Consider the following 26,568-nt stretch of genomic DNA (forward strand, 5'->3'; position numbering starts at 1 on the left):
CACAGCAGAACTTAATTCTGAGTAATAGGCATAGCATTGCTCTATGAAGTTGGTTTTGGTCGCCAGTCGATTCTAAGGAAATTTGAGCCCGCACACAAACTGTTCCACATGCAAACTGAGTAATATGTATAGAAAAAGAAACTGGACGCCTTCATCTGCCCCAAGTGCAATAAAACATGTCTCTCCCCTATCAGTCTCCACAACTACAGCAGGCGTTACGGTTTGACTTCACCCCCGATGGCACACTTTCCCATTGTCTCTCGAGATGGATGGGTGTCAACAACAGTATAGAAAACTAGGCATTTGCATAAATGACGCTGCTTTGTACAGCTTATTTTGCTGAAGAAGTTGGACCGCCTTGGTTAGAGTTACCTTAGTTTAAAATACTAACAGTTACGGGTGTATTTTGGATTTAAATCCTTAAAACATGCAGCTGATTAAATAAAAGCACTAATCACTAAAAAATAACAACAGCAAAGCACACCTATAATATGGATAACCATGCTTGTCTGTTTCCTTACCTGTCCAAATAACCAGCAGAGACCCCATTAATGTTTTCCAGTTTCTGAAACAAGGTACTTATTTCAGACTGCAAATAGAGATACTTTTCAGAGCCTCTAAACCTGGGGAGATAATCTTTCTGCCCATTGAGAGCGACCGCTATTGCCTGAGAATCATTTTGTATACCCTGAGAGAGAGAGAGAGAGAGAGAGAGAGAGAGAGAGAGAGAGAGAGAGAGAGAGAAGAAATGTTATTTATTCTCACACACTTCTTAAGATCACATTAACAACCTGCAATTGATGTATCATCTATCTTGCCCCACAGAACATGTGCTTCATGTTTAAGAAAATAAAAGGACTGAAAGAGATGTTCAGGCACTTTTCTCTTTGGTATGCAATCCCATAATAAGCAACTTCTAGTACAAATCCCCAAAACTTTCTACTATCCTTCCAAGCTCTCTGCACACACATACTGTTCAGGGACCAGATCCACCAGCTGTGAAAGATGGCCATCTTTGCAAGCTAAAAAATTCTGATTGGATGAGATAAATGCATATTTTTTAAAAGTCTGCCAGAAAGAGTTGTTGGGACTGACAGGGGCAGGGTCTTCTCAGTGGTGGCCCTGACTGATATTAAATGTGCTGTACTGCTTATAAACAAGTGGAGTTGATGGGTATTTTATTGTGATAATGTTGTGTCCATCTAGTTCAGTATTTTCTAGTGACGGGCAACTGCCCTCCAGGTCTCAGGCAGATCTCTCGTGTCACATATTAGCTGATCCTTGGCTCTCTACCACTGAGCTATGGTCTCTCTCCTAGTAGCTGCTGTAATACTTGCTCTAGCATAGATAGACGTCGTCTCATGACCTCATTGCACAACAGATTGGCCACAAATGCCACCAGTGTTATTATACTAGTGGTATCAATTCATTTTGGCACTGCTGGTGCTTCTTAAGAATATGAAGAGTGGAGAAAGATGGAATCAAGAGGATTTGGGATAGTTGTGTTTCATTACGTCTGAACCACACGCAACCATGCTATGCCTGTCCAATGCAAATCAACACGTACCTCTAATTCGTTGATTCTGACGGACAGATTCTGGGAGGCCCCTTGGTCTGGCTGAAGGATGGTTCTCTGTGCCATGCGGAGCTCACAGTTCTCGATTTGGCGACGAAGCTTCTGGAGTTCCATAAGCATCCAGGCTTCATGCTTCTCTAGCTCCTGCTTCTGATTCTGGACTTGCTGGGATGAGCCCAGGTGAGTGACTTCAGTTGTCACGACTGGTTTAAAAAAAAAGAAAAAAAGGGAAAACAACCAGTGGGTCAGTTTTCGGTTTTTGGAAAATTAACCCCTGTGAATTGAGGTGGTGTGACGTCATGGCAAACAATGCGCTGTGGATAGGGAACAACTTGTATGCACTGCTGAATAAGTCTGCCTTCATTTCTCCTGCCCCATCACCTGGCAAAAGGACATGCAAGCGATTGGGCGTGCGCCAGGTGAGGTTCTAGATCGGGGTCAGCAAACTTTTTCAGCAGGGGGCTGGTCCACTGTCCCTCAGACTTTGGGGGGGATATATTTTTTGGGGGGGTAATGAACAAATTCCTATGTCCCACAAATAACCCAGAGATGATTTTAAATATAAGGACCCATTCTACTCATGTAAAAACACGCTGATTCCTGGACCATCTGTGGGCCGGATTTAGAAGGCGATTGGGCCGGATCCGGCCCCGGGCCTTAGTTTGCCTACCCATGTTCCAGATCAGCAGTTCTCAACCTGTGGGTCCCCAGATGTTGTTGGACTACAACTCCCATCATCCCTGAGCTCTGGCCTTGCTAGCTAGGGGTGATGGGAGTTGTAGTTCAACAACATCTGGGGACCCACAGGTTGAGAAAGGCTGTTCTAGGTGATAAAAATGTGCTTGCCTATAGCGGTCAGCACCCAATTACCTACACACAGACTTCAAGTGCGCTATTTTTTGGTTAAGTATACCCACTGAGCCTTTTGGTGAAGCGGAGGCCTACCTATGAGCAAACTATGGGGAAGAGCTATGGTTCAGTGGTGAATTACATGCTTTGCGTACAAAAGAACCCAGGTTCAATCGCTGGCATCTCCAGGTAAGGCTGGAGGAGAACAGTCTCAGAAACCCTGGGGTTCCTGCCAGTCAGCACAGACCAAACTGAGCTAGATTTGAAGCTCCCAGAGCAGCTTACATAAACTCAGTAATGAACAAGGCAGCCCCGGCCCTCAGTCTAAAAGGCATGACACAAAAGGAAGAAGCGGTGAGGAGGGAAGAGGACAACAAGCAAACTCAGGCACCACGGACTAATTGTCGGTCAAGTTACTATGTGTCAGGCTGAATGCAGTTCACCAAGTACCTGTCGGCCCAGCAAGTACTTGGCATTCCTGTATTTCTGCAGTCCCAGACATGGAAGAGGGACACACAACTGACTGCACCCTTGGTGAATTGCATACATGGTTGGTGGGCTGCATTTGGCTCAGGGGGTTGCAAGCTTCCAAGGTGAAGCACAACTACACCCTGCAACAGACGGTGCGGTTACTACCACTCTTGTGGAAAGCTGACCTTGATTTGGTTGCTGCGGACGCTGCTGGTGTTGGCCTGGCAGCTGGATGACCAATGTTTGGTAGTGCTTCTGAGCATCGGAGAACTGAGTCTGGATTTTCCTCTTATCCTCATCTGCGAACATCTCCGAGCCCTGGCTGTTCCTGATGAATTCTTGGTAATGAATCTCCAGGTCAGCTATTACTCTCTGGTAATCTTCTCTGCGCATGGTCTTCAGCTGAAATGAACAGGAAGAAACAATTTAAGGAAAAGCAGCCAAAAAAAGCTGATGCAATCCTCCGGAATGATGACTACAGGAGAGGGGTATTCTGGAGAGTTATTTATATTTGTAGGATTAACAATGGCAAAATGAGCTAACTGTAGAGGTTTATGTTAGAATGAAGAGCCTACGGTTGCAGGCAATGGAAAGAGCCAATAAAAGGAAACAGGGAGAGTCTTGGTCAGCAAAAGCAAGTGTCAACTGCAGAATCGCCAGTCACGTTATGAAGGTATACAAACAAGGCTTGAGAAAAGGCAGACAGCCCCTGTAAAGTCTAGAATGCATATACCCAAGTCTTCTTATATATGTGCTCAAAAGTTAGGAAAAGCACACATTTGCGAAGACTATGAAAAAAGCTCCTGGTCTAACTTTATAGAAGTTAGAAGTCATTTCAACACCCACCTTAGCAATAGTCAGAGCCTTTATCTTCTCAATGTCAATCATGCAGTAATGCCAAGACACCAGGCTTTTCATGTTGATGTAGAGTTGATTCCAGAGAGCCATAATGGCCTCATAGTATTGCTCAATCCTAAGGGGCAATGAATGATGTTAACTCAGCTTCGAAAAGCAACATCAGTGTCTCCTAGTCAACCAGAAGACGAGCGTCCTGAGCAGATAAGGGCTCAAAACCCCAAATAGGAAAACGCAAATGTTTTCAATATAAATGTGGACTTTTTTCGATGCAGCACATTGAGAGCTAGAAGTCTGCTCCTTGTGCAATGATTCCCAAACTAGGTGCTGCAGGGCTAAAGTGTGTTGGATACCATATTGGATACATTCAGCTAATGATGTGACCTCGTTTAACCCAAAAGAATACATAAATAAATATGAACAAACCCTATTCATATTTAATCTGTACTGAATAACCACAAATTAAAACGAATGTGAGTTAAATTAAACCATTTTTTTTGTTTCCAGTCAGAATTAGCTTTGCTTTGAATCTGGGAGAAAGGCTGCAAAATGGGCTCTTGAGGGGTGGAGAAAGCCCACTCTCTAGAAAGGTTTCCTGTTGCAACACAATGGAGACTGACATTCTATAGCAAGGATGAAGAACTTCTGGTCCTCCAGATGTTCTTGAACACTCATTCCCATCAGCCAACATGGCAAATGCTCCAGGATGATGGGAGTTGGAGTCTCACAACACCTAGAGGTTCGCTTTCCCTATAGACTTGCTCAAAAGCCAGCACTTCCCACTCAAAACACTCGCTGCCCTTGAGTTCCGTAAATAATATATAGATGGGTGCACAGAGTCCACCCAGTCACACTGTTATAAGCAACTGGGCCCTTTTCTGACCCAATCAAAGATACACAACATACAGAGCCAGGGAATAACTCTCACTTTTTTCCCAAGCAATATGGCTTCAGGTTTTATGAATAACTCACTTGGTCGCCAGATCCACAGCTAATGGATTAGGGGGAGGGATAATGAGACTGACAGATGGCACCAGCATATCGACTCCTCCTGGCCCAGTCACATGCCACTTGCTACGTTCGCTGTTGTCTTTCAAAATGCACTCGTCTCCTTTGCGCATGGTTTTCTATGGAAAAGGCAGGAAAAAACGATTGTCGGCATTAAAACACTGGGACAACGTAAATACTTATGATGTAGTTTTCAGTTGCTGCAATTTGTTGTAATCCTCCCTAGGACTAGAAAACTTTTAGTCATAGGTCTGAATACACGTATAAAAAAGGCTTGGATACCCAGAGGCCAAGATGTATGGGATTGAAGCTGGCATGAATTCCTATTAACATGCATAAAATAACCTCATGTAAAAATTGTTAGGCTAAACTACTGCAATACACTGGGGTTGCCCTCTGTGCCCAGAGGTGGGATGCAGAACACCGTAATCTACCATTTGATGGGTCAATCACAGGGTGTTCTCTGTAGCGCTTAGAACACATCATACTTCATTCAAGCATGCAGTTTCCCCAACCTTCAGGAATGGCATAGTCCTACGAGGGCTATACCAAGCAATAGATTTTAATGGAGTTCAACTCCATGCATCTTTGGAAACATTTTAAGACATTTCTACCTGAGCACCTGCAGTAAAGAAGAAACTAGAACAGATTATTTATCATCCAATACGTTTGGTCCATTTTAAGCAGATTTTAGCTGAAGCTACACAGTAGCCTGCCTCAGGTGCTTGGGATGGGATTGCCAATAAATCTAAAATATATACGATCAACAGTTGAGTAATTAATCAATAGCATGATTCTTACCAGATCTTGTTTGTAGTCACACAGAGCCTTGAGAATGATTGGCTTATTGCTCTTGTAATCAGGGTTCCGTGGCTTTAGCTGCACAATCTTCTTAGACTTATTCACCAAATTTTGCACTTGTCTCTTGTATTCCAAAATTTTCTCTCGCTCACTCTAGAAAGATAGAGAAAGTTTGTCATGGCAAAAAATACTTATAAACAAGGAACTGCATTCATTAACACAGACCTGCATTTTCTATCGGTCAAATCCAGATTCTCTTCAAATTTAAGACAAGTTTCTTGGTAGACTTCAGTGGTAACATTTTGAGAAAATCAGAGTTTATATTTTAGAGTTCTATAAAGTCTTAAGAGTTATAAACTCTAAAATTAGGGGTTCTGCAATCAATAACAGAGGAAAAGAACACCAAAAAATCCATCTGAAGTTCTGCTTGAATACACAAAATGCTGCAGCAGGCCCAAATATATGAAGTATAATATACTTGGTGAAATAGACCAAAGCAGCGGCTGCTCATTTTTAATCACATCAGCGTGACAAGAAAGCCTGGAAATTGCAATTTCCCCCAGACCTTCTCCTTAACACCTCTCATTTTCCTCACCCAATGGCTTCAAACAGCCACAATGAGCTTTCATGTCGCCTGTCTTTCAAACACAGTATCTTTCATATACAAGGAAATTTGCCCTTATGGGCTTAGTCCTGCTGAAGTTGAAAGAAGCTGCGGGATCTCAAAACAAAGTGGCAACCATACCTCCAACTCTTTGATCTGCTCCAACAGAACTTGCAGAGACATATTCTTATCACAGATGAACTTCTTTCTGATGGAATCCTGTAGATTCTTCAAATAGCTCTCAGTTGACTGGGCTTCCTCAAAAAACTATGCATAAAAAGCAAACAGACATATGATTATCTTTATCTAATCACAATAGTGGGGCATAGTGGTTAGAGTGTTGTACTAGCACTTGAGAGACCAGGACTCAAATCCCCACTCAGTCATGAAGGTCACTGGGTGACTTTGGACCAGTCACTTTCTCTTAGTCTAACTTAACTCACAGAGTTGTTGTGGGGATAAAATGAAGTGGGGAGAACCCTCTATGTTGCCTTAAGCTCCTTGGAGAAAAAGCCAGAACACAAATGTTGTAAAATAAATTGCAGGTGTGAAGTGTACATTTTGTACAGAATGATAACAGTGGGCCCTGAATGTGATTTCAGTATAGTCTTGTAGGATCCAACAGACTTTTAAGAGATTAGTAATGCTGAACTCGTAAAATCTACACTGGACTAACAGGCATTAATAGGAAATGCAGCACTTGAACATATGAATACAATCCCCTTTCAAGAGCATGGATATATGAAGAATAAATGAAGGACAGCCTAGTACCTTCAATCCAATTTCAGATGCTTTATTTAGCAAGCCTTCCTTACTACAAGCTAAACTCACAATCTGACATTCTTTACTTACTAATAGTTGGAATGCAAGATATTGCATGTTTGTGAATCCCCCCCTCCCAAATTATACAACCAAACATAGAGTTTAAATGGTGTTGCTTGGGATTCAACTTCTAATATCCGTTATGACTGCACACACCTGAAAGTATGCTGCATTCTCCTTGAGATGAACATCAATGCACTTGGTGATCTGGAGAATCCAGCTCCACTGAGTTTGCAGTGTATCCATGTAGGCCTATATATTTAAAGAGTAGATAAATCACAGTTCATCCTCCATTCATTCATTCATTTCTTTTACCTAGCTAGCAATGTCAACTCTCAAAACTTCCTAAAACAGCTTTGCAGGGAAGAAGAGACGATAAACAGGACTTGGCTTAAAGGAACTGGACTTGCTTAAAGGAAAACCAACAGGAAAACTTGGCCCCGCACTTCAAACACAAAGAGTGGCCCATCATTAACTGCAGTTGTAAACCAGGGCTATAAAACGGTCACTCACACAACCAGAGCAACCAGTCTTTGATCAGCATGCAGGTTGCCCTGCACTGTTTCTAACACTGACTCTTGTTGATCAACCAAAAATGTCAAGGTTGAAGATCTGATCTGCAATACCTTTCACTTCTGTGGAACCTTTGTATCTCACCCTCCAGAAAAAAGAACAGAGCAAGAACGTAGGAAGTTTAAGATATACCTCGATTTTGTCTGAGGCAGGATGCTGGTTGACCACCAGTTGGTCACATTCTTGCTTCAGCTTGTTGAGTTCTTTTTCCTTAACCTCCAGTTGGCTCATGCGTTTCTGTATACAGAAAAGGAACAAGCATTAAGGCCAACCTTAAAATAATAATGACAGTAAAAGTTCAATGCATATAAGGTCATATCACCAGCATACAGTGGTACCTCGGGTTAAGTACTTAATTCGTTCCGGAGGTCCGTTCTTAACCTGAAGCACCACTTTAGCTAATGGGGCCTCCAGTGGCTGCCACAGCGCCGCCAGTGCGCAATTTTGGTTCTTATCCTGAGGTAAATTCTTAACCTGAGGTACTATTTCTGGGTTAGCAGAGTCTGTCACCTGAAGCGTATGTAACCTGAAGCGTATGTAACCTGAGGTACCACTGTGTAGTGAGATTAGTGGGTTTGTAACTGAATGAAGCTAAACTAGTCAAGCCCATTAATTTCATTGGGACTTATACCGAGTACAATCAAGAATATTTATACCATGGCATAACATTTATAGGCCTGCAAACCTTTTGCTTTATATTAGCAAAAACAGCCTTACTGACTTAAGCACTCAAAAGATCCTTCGTACCTTTTTCCTACCACACAAAGTATTATCATCATCACTGATTCATTAATTGCCTTCTGAACAACTGTCTCAAGGAGAATTACACCGAAGATAATTAAAAACAGTTCAAACCCCAGGCCAGCAAATACATTTTTAAAAAAGACTGAAACTAACAAGGTAGACACTCATGGCAAATTTTATTTTATTTATTACATTTATGGCAATGATCCCTTTATCCAGCTGGGAAAGCTGGTCGGAACAAAGACGTCTTAGTGTAACTTACAGAGAAGGCCTCCTGCTTCCGGGCAATATCGGTGTTCCTGTCACTCCAGTCATAGAGAAGCTCCTCCTCCTCACAGTCATTGATCCACATGATTTCTCTGCTAGTGGCCTGGATGATGTTTTGCAACTGGCGCAACTGATCCATTCTCTCAAAGGAGAATCTCTACAAAACATCAAAGTAATGAGCTTCAGACTTAAGGATCAAAGCTTATTGTGCAAACAAAACTGTGGAACAAAACAGAGGGATCAAGACAGAGCTCTGGAAAGCAAATGGCTACACACCCAATGCTCTTTTGCCCCCAATTGGGCTGGGGATACTTTGCACTTTTTTTAAAAAAAAAAAAGAGGGGAAATCTGCATTCTGCTCCATGACAACATTTTTTAAAAATGCAAATGCAGTCGTACCTTGGATCTCAAATGCCTTGGCTCCCTTACAAATCGGCTCCCGAAAGACTGAAACCCAGAAGTGAGTGTTCCGCTTTTCCAACATTCTTTTGGGAGCCGAACATCTGAGGTGGCTTCCGATTGGCTGCAGGAGCTTCCTGCAGCCAATTAGAAGCCGCACATTGGTTTATGAACATTTTGGAAGTCGAATGGACTTCCAGAACAGATTCCGTTCAGCTTCCAAGGTACAACTGTAATGGACATGGGTAAGTTGCCATGCAGAGATACTTCAGCAAGTATTGTCCACAAGTTTTTAGATGCAACTTTATAATTAAGGATTCATTGTTGAAATAAAAACGAAAAATGGTCAAGTTCCACCATGACTGGGCTGAACCTGCACTTTTCATCCTCGTGGGATCCATAGTTGTCTTCCCTGACTCAAAGGATGCTAAGAAGGCAAAGCACACATAACAAGCCCTTCGGGTAATTCAGTTGCTCTTTAGCTTACCAGAAGATATTCATATTCCTCCTCCAGCTGATGAACAGCAGCCTTCTCACGCTGCGGACAAAAGAATAAAAAGAATAAAGATCTTCTACAGCTTACAAATTTGACCCATTTACCAAGGAGGCCTCTGCAGAAACAAAATTTAAGATGGAAGAATTTGTACAGTTGGTTTCCTAGGGAGCCTCTTTATGTCACAAATAGCCGCAATCAATGGCCACATGCCTCAGCAAGAAGGGGCAAGAGAATGCTGGCAACCAAAGGACAAGCAGAAGTGGCAAAGGAGACCGTGTTGGGGCTTGACGCCAACCTGAGTGGGAAACACAGGGTGCTTTAGATCAGGGATGGGGAACCTACAACACTCCAGGTGTTGAAGGACTCCAGCTTCCATCATCCCTCACCACTAGCCATGCTGGTTGGAGCTGATGTGAGCTGAATTTCAACAACATCTGGAGGGCCGAAGGGTCCCCAACCCAGGAAGTGTCCAAAAGAGAACAGAGGCAGAAAGAGTGCAGAAAGGAGTGGGTGTAAATATTTAAATATTTTGATAGAATACCAAAATGTGTAATGGTGGCCCCTAGATACATTGCTGCTGACCCCAAGTTAGACTCATTTACAACCATACAAAATGTGTGTGGGGAGAGAGAGAGAGAGAGAGAGACAGAGAGAGAGAGAGACAGAGAGAGAGAGACAGAGACAGAGAAAGAGAGAATGCTCTTTCATGCACCAATACTTCTGAATAAGCAAAACACAGCTGTAATAAAACAGGGCTCTTTCAAATATTTCACCAGATGTGAAACCACCGGTTAGCAATTTAAAACAGGCAGTGATGCAAAAAATCAAGGAAGCAGAATCAGTATCTTACCAGGTCGGTTTTGACTTTGTCCAAGTGCCAGCGATAGTCTCCAATGGAATTATGGAATCTCCTGTGGTCGGCAATTTGTTGCTCAATAGCTGCCGCATCAAATCCCCATTTTACTAACTCCATTTCAGACTGAAAGGAAGAATGCGCATCTTCTTTAGTGGTTTATTTATATAGGTGCCGATGTGAAGCAAAATTAAAACAATGGTGCACAAGCAAAGGTATATAGAGCTGTTTTGCAAGGAAGACATGGTTCGGCAGCTACCAGGTGGTTATCCTTGCTTGCGATATAGTGGCTTGGGATTACTATTTCACAGGAGTCGTGCAAATCGGAAAAGACTAAAGCCTTCCTCAATGTCCCCTTCTGCTCCACAAAGCAGGGGAGAAGGTAACAGAATAAAACTACCTTAGGTGCCACAGTAGAACAGGCACCAAAGAACTTCAGAAGGCATCTACAGGTAGCTATAGACCAGCAGGAGCCAAGTTATCATGCCACCTTTTTACAGGGAAGATTAATTTCCACCCAGCCACCCTTTCCAGCCACATTAGTGAAGCAATTGCCCAAATACTATTAAATTTGTGCACCATGTCTTGTTGCTCTGCAGCCCTCAGCTCCATGCACACCATGACAGAAAAACTTTTGTATTTTCTAAATGGTAAAGTTAAGAAAGTCTGTAATAATTTGAACTTGAAACTAGCTCTTTCTACACACACACACACACACACTCCTTGCTAGCATGTGTTACCGTTGCTTTTAACATGTGAAAATTAAGATGACCAGCCAATATTTAAGTACTGATAACATGTGAAGTATTAAGAAGTGTGCCCTATCCCGTTCTTTCACATGCCAACTCTTTCAGATTCCCATTTTGCAGACAGTGGACTGAGGAAGGGAGACACTAAGCAGCCTTGGGAGAGCTGAGCTGCATTTCAGAAAATGCTCTGCCCATTCAAATGGTGTAGGATATTTCTCTTCTACCTTCAAAATCAGGTATCAGCTGCTATTTCTTTAAAAGAACTAATTATGATTCAGCACAGCAATAACGCTACCACAGACACCACCCTGAGCCACACCTGTGCTTAAGCGAAGCTGGAATGGCTCCAGCAAGCGAAGCCATTTTAGGCTGTCGGCCATCTGAAAACAAGAACTTTATTCCTTCTTTTTTTCAGCTTGCTGTGAGCCAAAGCCATCAAAGCAGCAGCAAGAATGAACGTTTGTCAATGCGTGTGAACGAAAAAAGTGACTCATTTCCAGCTCCCGGCCCCACCAGAGAAACCCAACCCAGGTCCGAAGCCCACGGCTTTCCTATCTCCAAAACGACAGGGAAGTAAAACAAAACACTTTCAAGAAAACAAAAGCTACCGGCGGGGCTTCCCTACGTATCACATTTCTTTGGCATGCTGTAACTTGGGCTCTGCAGACAGAACGCAAAGCCAGAGAAGGTCAAGGTAAGATAAGAAAGTTGGAAGGCAACTAGGTAAGGAAGCCTATTCACATCGGGCTGACAACACAGCAGGTATTTGGGGAGGGACTTAAAGGGAGGCCCCATCTCCCCGTCTGTACCTACAGAGTATGTAGCAATAGTGTGATTGTGTGTGTCATCCTCTCCTGCTTCCTGCCCTATGCTGGTGACGTTGCTCTGTTTGGAAAGAGCATTTCACATTTATGGTAGGTAAACTGTGACCATAGTTGGACTCTGGCACAGCTGAAATGCTGCAAAGGCTTCCTAGGCAGCGGCTCCTGCTATAGGAGGGGTGCCTGCTCCCTTGCAGAACAGGTAGGGAAACTACGCTGCCATTCAAACAGTCATCTTAAAGAATCCACTCCATAAAAATCAACTGCAAGCCCCTTTAGCAAATGCCTTATTGCCATATCTGCAGGTCTCTTGCTTTCATTTCCATTTTCTAATTTGCCAGCCACATGAGATCTTTCATTCGTTTCTTTTTCTGTCCTCTGTATTCTTTTTTTTTCCTTCAGTTATTGTCTGAACCATTATTTTTCTTCACCCCTTTTCTTTATGCAGAAATAGGATGACTGTAGCAATGCACTGTGTACATAGAGTTAATCTTTGCCATGCTTGGGTGAATGTTATGAGCTTGCAATAGGTGCGTCCAGAAGGTTCTAAAACAACACAGACTCAAGAGAAAGGGGCTGGCTTACTTTCCCTTAACTCCTGCTGATATTTTATTTTGAGGCTGCAAAGTGCCGTGCCCAGGAGCAGACAATGGGAAGGGGACTCCCTCTCCGCAGTCCTGTCACTGTGGCTTACCGGGAGGGACACCTTGGCAGGAGCACTGAATTGTCACTGCGTCTGCACTGCACCAATCTCCCCACCTCACCCTTCCCAGCAAGCCACAGTAACGTCGGCGACGTGAAACCAGGGAGACACCCCTGCCACTCCCTGAATTGTCAGCACAAGAACTGGCTGGTGTGGTGTTGGTGGAGGGGAGAAAAAATGCAGTTCCATTTTCTCAACAAAAGCCAGAACACGAAGCATGCTTTACCTTTTGCTGCCTCATCCAGTTCAGACATTCTGTGGTGCAACGCCTGGTGTATTCATCCCATCCCGATCCACTCTGGGAGGTAAACGCACCACCTTTGGAGCTAGCCCTACGGGCACGAGGTACACTGATCGCTTTGTAGAGGGCGCGCATCTGCTCTTGAAGCTGAAGCAATCTGAAAGGATAACAATGGAGAACAATGTCAAGGGGCTATAAGACGAAAGAGATGGAGCAAAGGAGGAGGGGGAATACATTTGCAGGCTCTGAGCCACCATAAGCTTGTAATGAAAAATATGGGATAAAGTCCTCCATTTCCCCCCAGCACTATAAACTTACTGGGTAACATCCAGTAATAGCAATGGTGGTATATGGGGATAATGCACTAGATGCCTGATCCACTAAGATTGTTCGCTGCAGTTTTGTTTTTGTTTAGTTTTTGAAAGACAAATAAATAAGTGCAATGAACATGACATTCCTGGCTTGAAAACAATAGGAATGGAAGGGGAAAATCCATGCTTTGTGTTCCATAGAATGAAATAGTATTAAAAATTCAAGGTACACAGTCTCATTAGATGAGCAAGAGTCCTGGAGAAGGAGAAGGAGGAGAAGAAGAATTTTATTATTTATACCTCGCCCATCTGGCTGGGTTTCCCCAGCCACTCTGGGTGGCTTCCAGAACATAAAAAGCACAATAAAACATCAAACATTAAAAAATTCCCAATACAGGTATGCAGCACCACTATTTAATGTAGTACTGAATGGCTTGCCATTTGGTACGCCTGACGAAAAGGACCACTTGACTCCACGAGTGCACATACCTGGTACAAACCTCCTCGTATAATTCATGAGCATCTATTCATTGATTCAACATAAGGCAGAGTCAAGCGCCTGGACTATGCTAAGTGTAAACTGAGGCAAGCCCACATATAATAACTAGAAGTCTGTGGGGAAAAGGCCAGGAGACAAAAACAGAATGTGGTACCTTTTCTGGTACAGCTCACAGGGCTGCCCCATTTGCCTCATCTCTCTGATCAGCCCATCGAGGATGTCCATGTGCTCGTTTGCCTGAGCAAAGCACTCCTCCAGCTCTCGGTTCCTGCTAATCTGGATACCATCCCCATACTTCAGCTCCTAAGTGAAAGGAAACAAACAAAAAATCACCATATTTGGTTCAAAAGCCCCCCCCCCCACCACCACAAAAATAATGTGATAGCAGGAGGCAACGTGTGTAGGATGTTCTAAACTCCAGATTTTTTTAATGCTGCAAGTTCTCTGTCGGTAATGCACTGAAACCCATGAAACAGCTAATATTTTAAATATATCCAGCGTATTATTTATCGTTGCTGTTATCCATTATCATTATGACTATGCCTAAACTACACCAGGTACGGAAACAAGTGACAAGCGTGGTCTAAAGAAGGATCTGCTGGGTACAATCTCCTGGGAAGCTGTCCTGTGTGAGCCACTCAGGTGCCTGGGAGCTTTTGCTCATTAACTCTTGGTTCATTCCTGCCTTCCTTTCAACACCAGGATGGTAGCATTGCAAGGAAACGCCATTTGTTAAAGGCCTTGCAACATCTGAGGCTAGGAAGGAAAATGAACAAATTGCACTTGCAGGTTTCATAGCAAGGCTCTCTGTTAAATAAGGTCTCACTACAGGCCAGTGATAATAGCCACTCAAAAGCAGTTTGGCTAAGGCAGAGCAGGACATGACCTCCTTGGAGAATAGATGCCTATCCAAGTAGAGAGTAATTGGCCAGATGGACAAGTGGCAATCATTCCCCCTGAAGAGTCACTTGCAAGATTGGGTTGTGTTTTATATACCAAGTCAATCCCAACCTTATTCCCTGGTAAGTGGACGCTTGGATGGACACTTCATTCCTCCTAGATTTGTTCCTGAGATTAAGTTCTACCAGCTGAGAGGGTGTTTTCTTAATAAGCATTTGTGCAAGCAACCTAGAAAGCTGTCCTGGAAAGTGTGAGCTGTCAAAACAGTGAATCCCGAAAAAGAAGAGGGAGAGCCCCAGCAGCAGAGGAGCAAGCAAGGAGGCAGACCTTAACATGGAGCTGTGACTCTGTTTATTAATAAGATGTGTGTAAATACAGGAACCAGTAGGCATTAATATGCTCTTCCTTGGGATGAACTGGGGGAGGGTGTAAATAAATGTACATGCTATTATAGTCATACTGCCCCCCCCTCTCTCTAATATTCGGACAGATAGGTATGTTTTGTACAGGAAGCTTCCTTACACCAGACCATACTGTTTGTCCATCTAGTACAGCACTGCCTACTCAGATAGGTATCAGCTCTCAAGGGTCTTTAGCCAAAGTCTTCTACATCTCCTGCTAGCTAATCCCTTGTAACTGGAGAGACCAAGGATTGAACCCAGAACAGTGGTTCTCAACCTATGGGTCCCCAGATGTTGTTGGATTACAACTCCCATCATCCCTGAGCTCTGGCCTTGCTAGCTAGGGGTGATGGGAGTTGTAGTTCAACAACATCTGGGGACCCACAGGTTGAGAAAGGTTGACCTAGAACCTTTGAGTTTGCAGAGCAGGTGCTGCACTAAGCTACAGAACCTCTCTTTCTTCCTTCCTTCCTAATAAACCAGGGGTCACCAACATGGGTGCAACGGAACTCTTGAAGCATCTTCTTGGTGCCAACAAAGCCCCTTAGCTTCCCGACCCCCAACTACTCCTTTGATCATAAGATCATACCTTTTCTCCTTGAACTGGAGGACGACACTCTTTCTACTCTGGTTAATTCTCCTGAATTCTACCTTGGAAAAATGAAAGTGTTTGTGTGCACTTGCTATCTTTTTCCATCTCACAAGAGTGCAGCTGATCCGGGGGAGCAGGAAAAGAAATGACCAGAGGGACTGGTACCCACAGAACTTATTCAAAAAAGCCAGAAGTGCACACAAGTCTTAAAAAGCAGGTGACCTCTGTAATAAACTGTTCCGCAGCACTTTTTCTGAGGTCTGCGTTCTCGCTTGCTCATTCAGAATGGGGAAACAGAATCTCCCAGGTTAGCATTCATATTGGTTCAGTGGTGGAACAAGACTTACGGGCTGCACTATGAGTTCGGCACGCATGAGGCAATCAGAGCAATTTTGCAGGAGGTCTTGAATGGTGTTTTGACGCCTGGACATTGTGCCGGTTCCATTGTGGCTAAGGAAGGAGAAAGAGAGGCCGAGAATTAATCACACAGATGTAATTAATCATGGATTTTAAATGCATTTTCCAAAGGCAAGCAGCACACCTTATTCAAATTAAAGTGTTGTAACCTGTGCGGCTTCACAGAGATTCTCCTTGATACACTTGCCCCTCCTTTGTGTGTGTGTGTGTGTGTGTGTGTGTTTGTCACAAAAGAGTTACAATGCTGAGTCTGCAGCCTCATAAAAACCACGGTGGGAATGTGAGCTAAGTAAAAAATAAATAAATACTGGCTTGTGGTTACCATTCTGCCAATGAAACAAACACAAGGATGAATGGTGTATGAAACAGACATTCTTAGTCTAGCCTAGAAACACACAGGAAGACCAGGACAGCCGGAATACTCAAGTGCAAAACTGCTCAATCCATTCTCCCGTCTAACCCATCATCTGTAAATTCCTCCAGAATTATATATGACACCAGCTGTCTTCCTTCAAATCCCTCCTTCTTCTGTGAAATCTGGACTAAGATTTCATTTCAAATGAAGCCAAAGCACACACCACTGTATTTGATTTTATACCCATCCCTTGTTATCCTTGGCCAACTCCTTTGTTACCTCCTCTCTGAACTGTCTAAATTTAGGCTAAAAGAATCTTGGGACAGGGGTTCACTTACATTGTACTACAAAGCATTAAGAGCACTGATGGTGGTGATGATATGATGATGATAAATGCTCAAGCTGAAGCCTGCACCTGATATTCTGAACCTGTTATGGATATTTAACCAGACAGAGAATACAGACCTTGCTTTCTCAACCAATCTACAAAACAAGATACTATTCCAGATTCATATATGTGGCATCTTGGTGAGGGTATTGCCAACCAGCTTTTATGTAACAGCGTCTAAGGGCCCAGGCATGACAAGGTTTTGTAGTAAGAAAGAAGAAAGCCAACACATAACGTAAACTTCTGCTGCTACTGAAGTTTTGTCCAGAACAGTATTCCCAAGTAAACTGGGAGCTTGGGATTATATACGTCCAAGGAGAAGGGATCAGAGTGGATTCAGAAAGCCAGTTTGGAACCCAATAATGTGGTTCTTTCCATTTGTAAGTATTCCTAAGAGCTCAAAACACGTTCAGTATAATCAGAGGATTTCCATACCTGAGACTTAATCTGTCTTTTTAGACACAATGATTCCATAGTGATAACAGTCCAAGAAAACCATCTTTTGGAATTCTGTATTGTCAACTGGAAGACTGAGCTGGGATAGCTCCGTCAATAGAGCAGGAGACTCTTAATCTCAGGTTCATGTGTTTGAGCCCCACGCTGGGCAAGAGATTCCTGCACTGCTGCAGGGAGTGGGACTAAATAACTCTTCAGTTCTATGATTCTATTACTTTCAAGGCAGAAAAATACATTCTGGAAATCATGCTTCTAACAGGAACAGCTTAGTAATGTAGTCTGCTTAGAAAATCTCCTTTTATGTAGGTAAAATGTACCAGTACAGTAGAGAAGAGACTACTAGCTTTGGATAACCTTTTTTTTAAAAAAATGTATGCTACCAGGTTGGGAAACCTCTGCCTAGTCTAATGTAGCTTATCAGACCATTTCCCCCAAACAACCACCAGCTGACGTCACTGGTTCTGATGGGTGGAAGGATAGGGTTTAATCCTTCACTCCTCTGTTCCCAGCAGCGAACAGGATCACAAAGCCGAGACAACAGGATTTTATCTTTGCTCATCAACTGATGAGCAGAGATTAAAGTCCCTTGCCTACTTATTTTAGGGGCAGCAGTTGGGAGATGGGGGCTTCCTCAATTCCCACCCTGCCACTGCTGCAGCCTGCTAATAGGAGAAGAAGAGCAAAGTGCAAATTGAAACAACCTCCCTGTTAAAGGAAGGGGTGTTCTGCTTCAAAGGCCGCTTTATATAGAATATACACAAAGGAGAGCTGTGTGAGAGAGGCTGCTTTGCAAGGGTTTGGTCATGCTGCGTTCAACCACAGGTGCAAGCCTGCACTAGTTGTCTATGGGTGAGGTGCTGCAAACTAGGAGCCACACCTCGCTGATGGCATCAGAGCTCTCCCAACAAGCTCAGGCATTTCCCAAATCGAAGCACCTCTATTAAAACAGATACTTTAGTAAACCAACAAACTTCCAAGCTTAATCCAGCTGGCTAAGTACATTCACTTGTACTGGTTATTTTCTGCAGCGTAAGCTAAATTCTATCCTGGGCACTCAGATTCAAGAGCTCTCTCATAACAATAACAACAACAATAATAATTTAACGCGTGAATTATTACAGTCACATGTATATTGCTCACCTAGCACTTCAATGCGATTATGGATTTACATGCAAGTTCATAAAGCAATGAATTAAACATCAAGTGACAACTGGCAATATTCAAAATAGCCAATGCTGTTCAAATGCACAATACTTTTAATATCTGCCAAACTTTGCAGCCTCTAAATGACTTTCTTCGTATGACAGCAAGGGCTACCCCTCCAAATTTAAAGTAGGCTCTTATGTATGATCGAACAAAGTAAAGGAGTAGGAAAAAAGAAAGAGAAATTAAGTGAGCCATGTTCATTAATTTCAACAGGTCTACTCGAACCAGGGTGGTGATTTTCGGGGGGGGGGGAAATCACATTTTAAAAAATATTTTAATCAGTTTTGATTTAAATTGGATTTTTTTATTTAAATCGGATTTTAAAATAAAATGCGTTTGGAGGAAAAATCTTTCTAAAGATAGTTTTCTATTTAAGTTACATTATTAAGTTACAAAGTTACAAAGGTTATTCATCAGGAAATAAGGATTTGTTTTAAGTTTTCATGTGTGCTAAAACTCAGTCTAAGTTTTTTAAAAAAATAATCATTTAACCACATCAGTTAACAAACATGGATACATATGCTATAATGTTATTGTTTTAGTTAAATAAACTGTTTAAATTGTTATTAAGGAAATGATTATTTTTCTCCTTCCAATAAAGTACAGCAGAAAAGTTGTCCAAATATAAAGAGTTAATTTATTAAACCTCACAATAATTACATAATTATCTGCCTATGTATTTCTAATAGTATAACTAAATCAGAATGTTTGGATATAACTGTAAAAACTACTCTGAAAATTTATTATTTCAAAAATGAAACCTTCATCTGGTTGTAATTATTAAGATTATGCAAGCAAGAATGAGTCTTTCTGTAAAAAAAAATGATTTAAATCAAGTCTTACTGACTAGTGATTTAAATCGTGATCCTAACTCTGACTACAACTAGCATTGAGTGCAACCCAAAATCATTTTCACGTGCTGTTACACATGCATATGTAATTCAGCCTTGAACTTGGAAAGATGTGACCATTTCAGTGGGATGTGCCCTTTACCAGTGGAACTCTAGCATTTACTATGTTGCTGTGGGGGTATTTTTCAATAGATTGCTCTCATGTGGCAAGTTCCAGATTTAACCACACATGGGTGTGCGCAAATGAAACCCGCGACACAGAGAACCGATACAGCAAAGTCACTACATCCAAAAAAAGGGTGTGAATCATATGAAAAGAAGTGTCTCTAAGCTACTGTCACAGATGCCAGTGATACTGCTTGCTTTCAGACATAGTAATAAACTACAGGAAAAAACATTCGAAAGCCCCAGGCTAGAACAGGCCTCCCCCCCCCCCCTTCCTCCTCTGGTACAACCATGAAGCGATAGAAGCTTCCACTTGCATTTTTTATTAAACACAATTTGTCATAATGTTCGAATCCGGAGAAAATCTGGTTTGCTGAAACACGTCAATTCACATCTTAAACCTGCCAAGTTTCAACAAACCATAGTTTTGAGTGACTGGCTTTCACGGTTTGGACGAAACACTAAACTGCAGCTAATCAAATACACAAGTGAAAGCTTCTGATCTCCTCTCAGCTGGAAGAGAGAAGAGGGGAGGAGTATATTTACTTGAAGTTCACTGCGGCTTATTTCTGGTGCCACAGTTAGCCATTACTGTACAGTTGTACCTTGGTTCTCGAACGCCTTAAGACTCAAATGTTTTGGCTCCCGAACGCCGCAAACCTGGAAATGAGTGTTCCGGTTGGTGAACATTTTTGGGAAGCCAAACATCCGACGCAGCTTCCAATTGAGTGCAGGAAGCTCCTGCAGTTAATCGGAAGCCGTGCCTTGGTTTTCGAACATTTTTGGAAGTTGAACGGACTTCCGGAACGGATTCCGTTTGAGAACCAAGGCACAACTGTAATTCCAAAGCCACTATGAGTCTGTTGGGTGTGTGAATGTGCATTGGGTGTTTTCAGAACTAGCCAGCATAGATTGTAAAATCAAGTATGGACAGCTGTAGAAAGAATAAATAAGGTTGGGGAAAGGTGAATAGGTGATGTTTGAGCAACTGCTAGGTTTGACACTTGCACTCAGACTTCGAAATTAGCATTTTGCGCCTAAAGGTTCTCCATTTGCGAGCACCTCAAAAAGTCTGGGTGCCATTTTTTGCACCTGGCTGACACTCAAGGATTACTGAAATGTATGTGCTTCAAAGTCTCGAAGTATGTGTTAAGGAGAGACAATATGTTAAACAGTTCAACAATGAAGAGCAGAGTGTTTTGAAAACTGAAGTACTTTACCAATATTTTTATTGTAAACACCAAATTTCTGCTAAAAATGCTAACAGTTTCTGCTAAAAATGTGGTATTAACAAGGTGTCACTTATGTGAATTGCGTACTAGTTCATGCATATCAAAATAATAAATAAAAAGTGTTGCTACCCGACTGCCCCCGTGGTGACTAGACATTCTGTTTCGGCGCCCACAACCCAGGTCCCAGAAGCCCTCTGGCTCCCAGCTTTTCCATGCCAGTTTCTAACACTGCTGCCTTGTTGCCGTGCAGGGCGACAGAAAAAGGAAACAAGCTCAGAAACAACATATTCAAGCAGGGTTCCTAAATCTTCCAGATTCTTCTTTTGGAACTGGGTGTCGTGGCTTCACCTGTTCCACGCATGGCATCGTAAGATGCCAGGTGAAGCACAGGTGGGCATGGCTCTGTCAAGTCTGCCTTCCAGGCCAAATGGAGAAGACTTCTAAGGAGAAACATGGCACCTATGTGACCTCGTGTACGTCCTGCTGATGCCTTCTCCAGTCTATATGCTTCTCATGTCCATCCTCCCACTTTAGACAAAGCCCTTGAAGGAGGCAGAAGAGAAAAAGCAGGGAGGTGGACCCCCAAAGCAGTCTGTGAACCCCCAAAGGAGTACAAGCAGCCACCTATTTTCTCCCATGGAAACGTAAACCCTACCAGTGTCCATAATGTACCTTGATGCCACTGTTGAGTCATAAAGTGAAGTTCATAGGAATGCTTCCTAAAGCGTAGGTAGAAATCAATCAAGGGGTGACAGGAGGCTTTGCGAATAGATCGCTCGCAATTATTGTTGAGGAAATTGTGTTCCCTCCAGCTCAGAGCAAGGGCACTATGGGAAGGACCACCTATATTTGTTGATCCAGCATTCAGATAAGAGACTGGCGTTTACTGGCCCAGAATTCAGGCGAGGGACTGGAAGAAAGCAAAGGAAGCTTTTGATTCATTTTGTGTACATGCCCTCCTTGAATGCATGGAGGAGCCCACAGTCTCCTGCACTGTGGGGAAAAAGAGAGTAAATGAAACATCTCTGCTGAAATAATGAAAATATTCATTTCCTACCGTTCTCCCTGCATGCACTTTCGAACTGCTAGGTGTCATTTTTTGTTTGCAAATCAACAACTTTTGCTGTTGATTTCAGCAACAGCCACCTGTCAGATTTTTCATGTCCCCCTTTGTAAACGGTCTGTGCATCCTGAGTGTCACAGAGAAAGAGTATCACAAAAAAGCACTGTTTTTTGCTCCACACTTGGGCCTAGCTCAGCAAAGTGCTACTGCATGAGGCAGCTAACATGAGTGTGCATAGCCAAATTCATTCAGCTGTATGTACAGAAGTTGTCCAACTTGTATGGAAAGGTCAGAGCAAAGTGTGCGCATGTGAGAATGCATGCCCAGGTATGCACAGATGTGATACAGTTGCTCCACCCTGAGTGGAGTCTGTTTGAGTTTGAGGTAAACGGGAATAAGGACTCCTCTCATTTTTTACGCTTTCACACAAAGGCTGATCGGTAGCCGGCCCTAATTATTATTATTTAGATTGTAAACTCTTAAATGGCTGCCTATGAGCCCTACCCAGACACACACCCTTCCTTGGATGTGGGTGGGGTGTGCAGGCAACTCTACACCACCCTAGGAAGAAACCTCTGGGCAGTATTACTCAGGTGGGGCCCCACAAAAAAACTCTTGACTACTATTAAATTTTAGGAATGGTTAAAAACTTCTTTTAAGTGTTGCTTTTAGATAAGCTGTGAGAGAGAGAGAGAGAGAGAGCACGTGCATAACAAGAATTAGTTGTGACTTCTTATTGCTCATATTTAAATAATTAAGCAATTCTCCCATGTGAAAAAAGAAACTGTGCTTTCTATTTTCACCTCCCAACCAACCTGTCTGAACAAGCATGGGATTACAATGAAAGGCACCCTGGATAAAAGAAGTCAGATGCAAGGGAGGGGGGAGGGAATACTGTATGCCATGATTAAATCATTGAAGGACTTTGTACAGTCACTGATGCATCACTTGGAGATAATGCAGGCAACAGTAACTTCTGACATTAATTACACATGGTAACCCTTAAAGAAATAATGCAGCCTACGAGGCATAGAGAAAAAGGGAGTTAAGCAGGTATTATGTGCATTAATTTTTCTGTATATTGATGCAACATATTAACACTGTCTTGAGGTGGGTAAATATATGAGATCAGAGGTACAGAACATTTCAGGAGATGCTCTGATTCTGAAATGAATAGAAATAGCTGGGGGAAACGCCATGGATCACTGAGGACAGGACTCCTCTCTCTTGTCAAGTACCATACAATGTACTCTGTCCCACTGCGAGGCTCTAAGGCAGGCACAGGCAAACTCAGCCCTCCAGATGTTTGGGACTACAATTCCCATCAACCCTAGCTAACAGGACCAGTGATCAGGGATGATGAGAATTGTAGTCCCAAACATCTGGAGGGCCGGAGTTTGCCTATACCTGCTCTAAGGTCTGCCAAGATTCTCCTCTAAAGTACCTGTCAGACACATCTGATTAAAAATTATCTTCTGATGATAAGAGCTATTTGACAGTGGAGCAGAACTAGGCGACCCTGAGGTCCCTTCCAATGCTATGATTCTATGCTATGGAAGAAGGCAAATCCCATTTCAATCAATCCCTATCTTTGCCACGTTTCCTACCCACACTCCACCGGTCTAAATCACCTGTGATACCTACTTCAAAACATCTGCTGGTGGAGATGTTCTGAAAAGAGTCCCAGTTATCAATTGTTCACAGCGCCAAGATCCATCACATACCTATTATCCTTTTTTAAATCCCAAAGCGACCTTAAACATACATAACTGTGAACTTCACTGCCCCCAAGATTGGATACTCCCCCACCAAAAAGATTAAACCCCAGAATAAACTTTTGTTGGCATTTACAACTGTGGTTGAATGCAACTTGCACAGAAATGAAAATCAAGTGTAAATCTACCCCACTGGTAATTACTATTTTGAAAGCGTTCACACACCCATTCCGCACCAGCTGCAGAACGCTGCTATGATTAGGTTTCCATTGGTTTTGTTTCTTAAACCTTTAAAAGGTTAAATGGCACAAATAAGACAGATCCAATGTCTGTCCCTTTCAAAACTAACCCATGAATGTGCCAAGCAGCCTGTTTGCTTGTTTTTTTTAATAGGTTGAAGGCTATTTGGATAATTACAAATTTTATACCTTTTATTCATTGCATACCACTTCAAAAAAAAAAAAAAACGAAGCAATTAATAAATTGCTCCAATAAATAAATATGGCAAACCTGTCTCCGCAATCACAAAGAACTTTACTTCCTTTTTAAAATGCTAACAACAGCCTACGGTCACACAAAACACTGCCCATTCCTAGCTTTGGAGAATCGTAACAGCAAAACAAAACATTAATCTTCCCAGGGATTATCCAGTGACGTTATCCCCCACTGTACGTTCCCTGCACTTTCCTAGCATAGTCACTCTCCAGCATTAATTCCCCTTGCTTTGTTCTCCTTAACCATGGTTCAGCATTACATGCAAACCATTGCTAACTATAGTTCCCAATTCTTTCAACCAATTATTGAAATGAGAGTTAAAGTTGGCATGCAAGACCTTGATGATGATGATGATAATAATAATAATAATAATAATAATAATAATAATAATAATAATAATAATAATAATTTATTATTTATACCCCGCCCATCTGGCTGAGTCTCCCCAGCCACTCTGGGCGGCTCCCAATCAGTGTTAAAAACAGTACAGCATTACATATTAAAAACTTCCCTGAACAGGGCTGCCTTAAGATGTCTTCTGAATGTCAGGTAATTCTTTATCTCTTTGACATCTGATGGGAGGGCGTTCCACAGGGCGGGCGCCACCACCGAGAAGGCCCTCCGTCTGGTTCCCTGTAGCCTCACTTCTCGCAATGAGGGAACCGCCAGAAGGCCCTCTGCGCTGATCAAGAAACAACCTTTTTAAGTGTTCACCATGGTTAGCAATAGTGCTAATGGTGATTAAAAGGAGGATTATACAAGCCCACAACCTACTTCTGATCCATTTGCCACGGTTAAGAGAGTAGCAGACTAAAAATCTGCACTGGGCCCAAACAGGGATTTGAACACAGGACTTCTTTGTGTTGCAGCCTTTCCACTATGACACATTGGCTTCACTCCTTTAGGACTCTGTACCCCATATCATTTGACTTAAGTGAGAATCATCACACAGTTAATGACACAATATCTGGGCATCAAGCATGCTGCCTCAGCACACCCAACTTTTTGACAATGCTTCATGTGCAGCTCTTCCAGAGTCTGTGGCAAAGAGGCCTCGCCCATTTTTCTAATGAAAGGCTTATCCCTCTTGCAGTTCATCATGACTAAAGATTCACTGTGTTGCAGCACTCATTGCTTCTAGTGGGTTTATTTTATTATTATCATTTCTCTCTCCCTCTCTTGAGCTAACCCACCTGCGATAATTAGCTCTGTACAATTGAAGTGTACTTGGCAAGCAGATTCTGCTCTTTGCTTTTTATCGTGTGATCATTTCATTAGTCACGGCATATACAGGACACTCCTAATGCACAACTTGGGATATCGTGATGGGGTGGCAGCCTTCCTTTATTAGCAAAGAAGAGACTTGGTGTATTTATTCACACAGGGCAGGGCTCTGAAAACGGAGACATAGGAAGATCCCAATTTCTTTTTTAAAAAATGAAGCTGCAATTCTGGTCTTTGCATGACTGTTCAGTCTGCTATTCCGACTTGCCTGTGCAAGTTACATCGGAAGGACATTTGCTACAGCAGATTTTGAAGCAGGCTGTTATGATCGTAAGTATCAATGCAGGTATCATAGACTTGGAAACCTTACGCAGGCCAACTTTAAAGGAAACAGTTACGGGGTGTGTGTGTGTATTGAACAGTGGTAACATGGTGATTGATAGTGCGAATTGTGAGGCAGGAAATCCCCAGGTAAATATTGCCATGAACTCTCTAGGTAACCTGATGCAAGCTACTTAATAACCTTGACCTCGGTATATGTCACTGGTAGAATTTCTAAGATAACGCATGCAAATTATTCTATAAACCTCTATACCTCCAAACAGCATAATGGAGAAAACCCCCTGGCTGAAGATGGCCATCCTGTTATAAAAGCACCAGATAAAGAGATCAAGAAGCTACATGCTGGAATTAGGCTTGAAAATACCTTCTGCTGGTGTCAATAGACAGATGTTTTCAAGCCTAAATGGGGGGTCTGGGGTGGTGAGAGGGGAAGCTGTGAGAGGGATGTAGTGGTTAAGAGTTTGGACTCGAGAGACCCAGGTTCAAATTTCCACACAGCCAGCAAAACTAATAGGTGACATTAGGCTAGTAATCTCTTAGCTTATCTTGCAGGGTTGTAGTTAAGAGAAAATAGGTGAGTACTCTGAACTACATGGGGCAGGGCAGGATTTTTTTAAAAAAAGTAATAAGTACAGAATCATAATATTTTCAGCAGACATGTTTTATCATCATGATTATCCAATGATTATCACAGTGGTTCCCAAAGTTTTCCCCCAACGGAGGCCTGGAAATTGTTGATGGTCTTAGTGGACCTCTTAATTATTACAATAGTGTTTGTCACAAATGTAATGTGCTGTGCCAGATGCTGTGCATTTTTAAAAATTGTCTTTTTATTGCTCCTTGCATTTTATTGGATTGCAATTGGTGTTCCATAGAATTCTAATTTCAGCACCATTAAAATGCATGCAACGTTAAGAAACGGAAGACGTTGCAGAGCAGAGGGGGAAATACAATTAAAAAACAATACAGACATTGAAATGAGGACATGCCACAGACTTCCTCAATGATGCTTGTGACCCATCAATGATCCATGGACCACAATTTGAGAACCCACACTACTCTACCACATGGTGCACCATCATTTTTATCTCATTCAGCATCACTGTTGTGGATCCTGCATCAAA

General features: G+C 42.5%; 1 protein-coding gene across 3 annotated transcripts in view; it reads right to left on the reverse strand.

Moving 5' to 3' along the window:
- Positions 1–26,568, reverse strand: part of DSP (desmoplakin) — a 47,391-nt gene that overhangs the window by 14,845 nt on the left and 5,978 nt on the right. For all 3 annotated transcript variants that reach the window (XM_081918140.1, XM_081918139.1, XM_081918138.1), the window contains exons 2-16: positions 15,883–15,985; positions 13,797–13,945; positions 12,818–12,989; positions 10,316–10,444; positions 9,457–9,507; positions 8,566–8,727; positions 7,692–7,796; positions 7,143–7,238; positions 6,306–6,431; positions 5,561–5,713; positions 4,724–4,878; positions 3,743–3,869; positions 3,082–3,298; positions 1,568–1,779; positions 522–688 (exon numbers count right to left, since the gene is read on the reverse strand). In XM_081918140.1, the coding sequence (XP_081774266.1) occupies positions 522–688; positions 1,568–1,779; positions 3,082–3,298; positions 3,743–3,869; positions 4,724–4,878; positions 5,561–5,713; positions 6,306–6,431; positions 7,143–7,238; positions 7,692–7,796; positions 8,566–8,727; positions 9,457–9,507; positions 10,316–10,444; positions 12,818–12,989; positions 13,797–13,945; positions 15,883–15,985 (2,124 nt within the window). The remainder of the gene's footprint in view (positions 1–521; positions 689–1,567; positions 1,780–3,081; positions 3,299–3,742; positions 3,870–4,723; positions 4,879–5,560; positions 5,714–6,305; positions 6,432–7,142; positions 7,239–7,691; positions 7,797–8,565; positions 8,728–9,456; positions 9,508–10,315; positions 10,445–12,817; positions 12,990–13,796; positions 13,946–15,882; positions 15,986–26,568) is intronic.

The sequence above is a fragment of the Podarcis melisellensis genome (genome assembly GCF_964234715.1).
Source record: "Podarcis melisellensis genome assembly, chromosome: 7".
Taxonomy (NCBI): Eukaryota; Metazoa; Chordata; class Lepidosauria; order Squamata; family Lacertidae; genus Podarcis; species Podarcis melisellensis.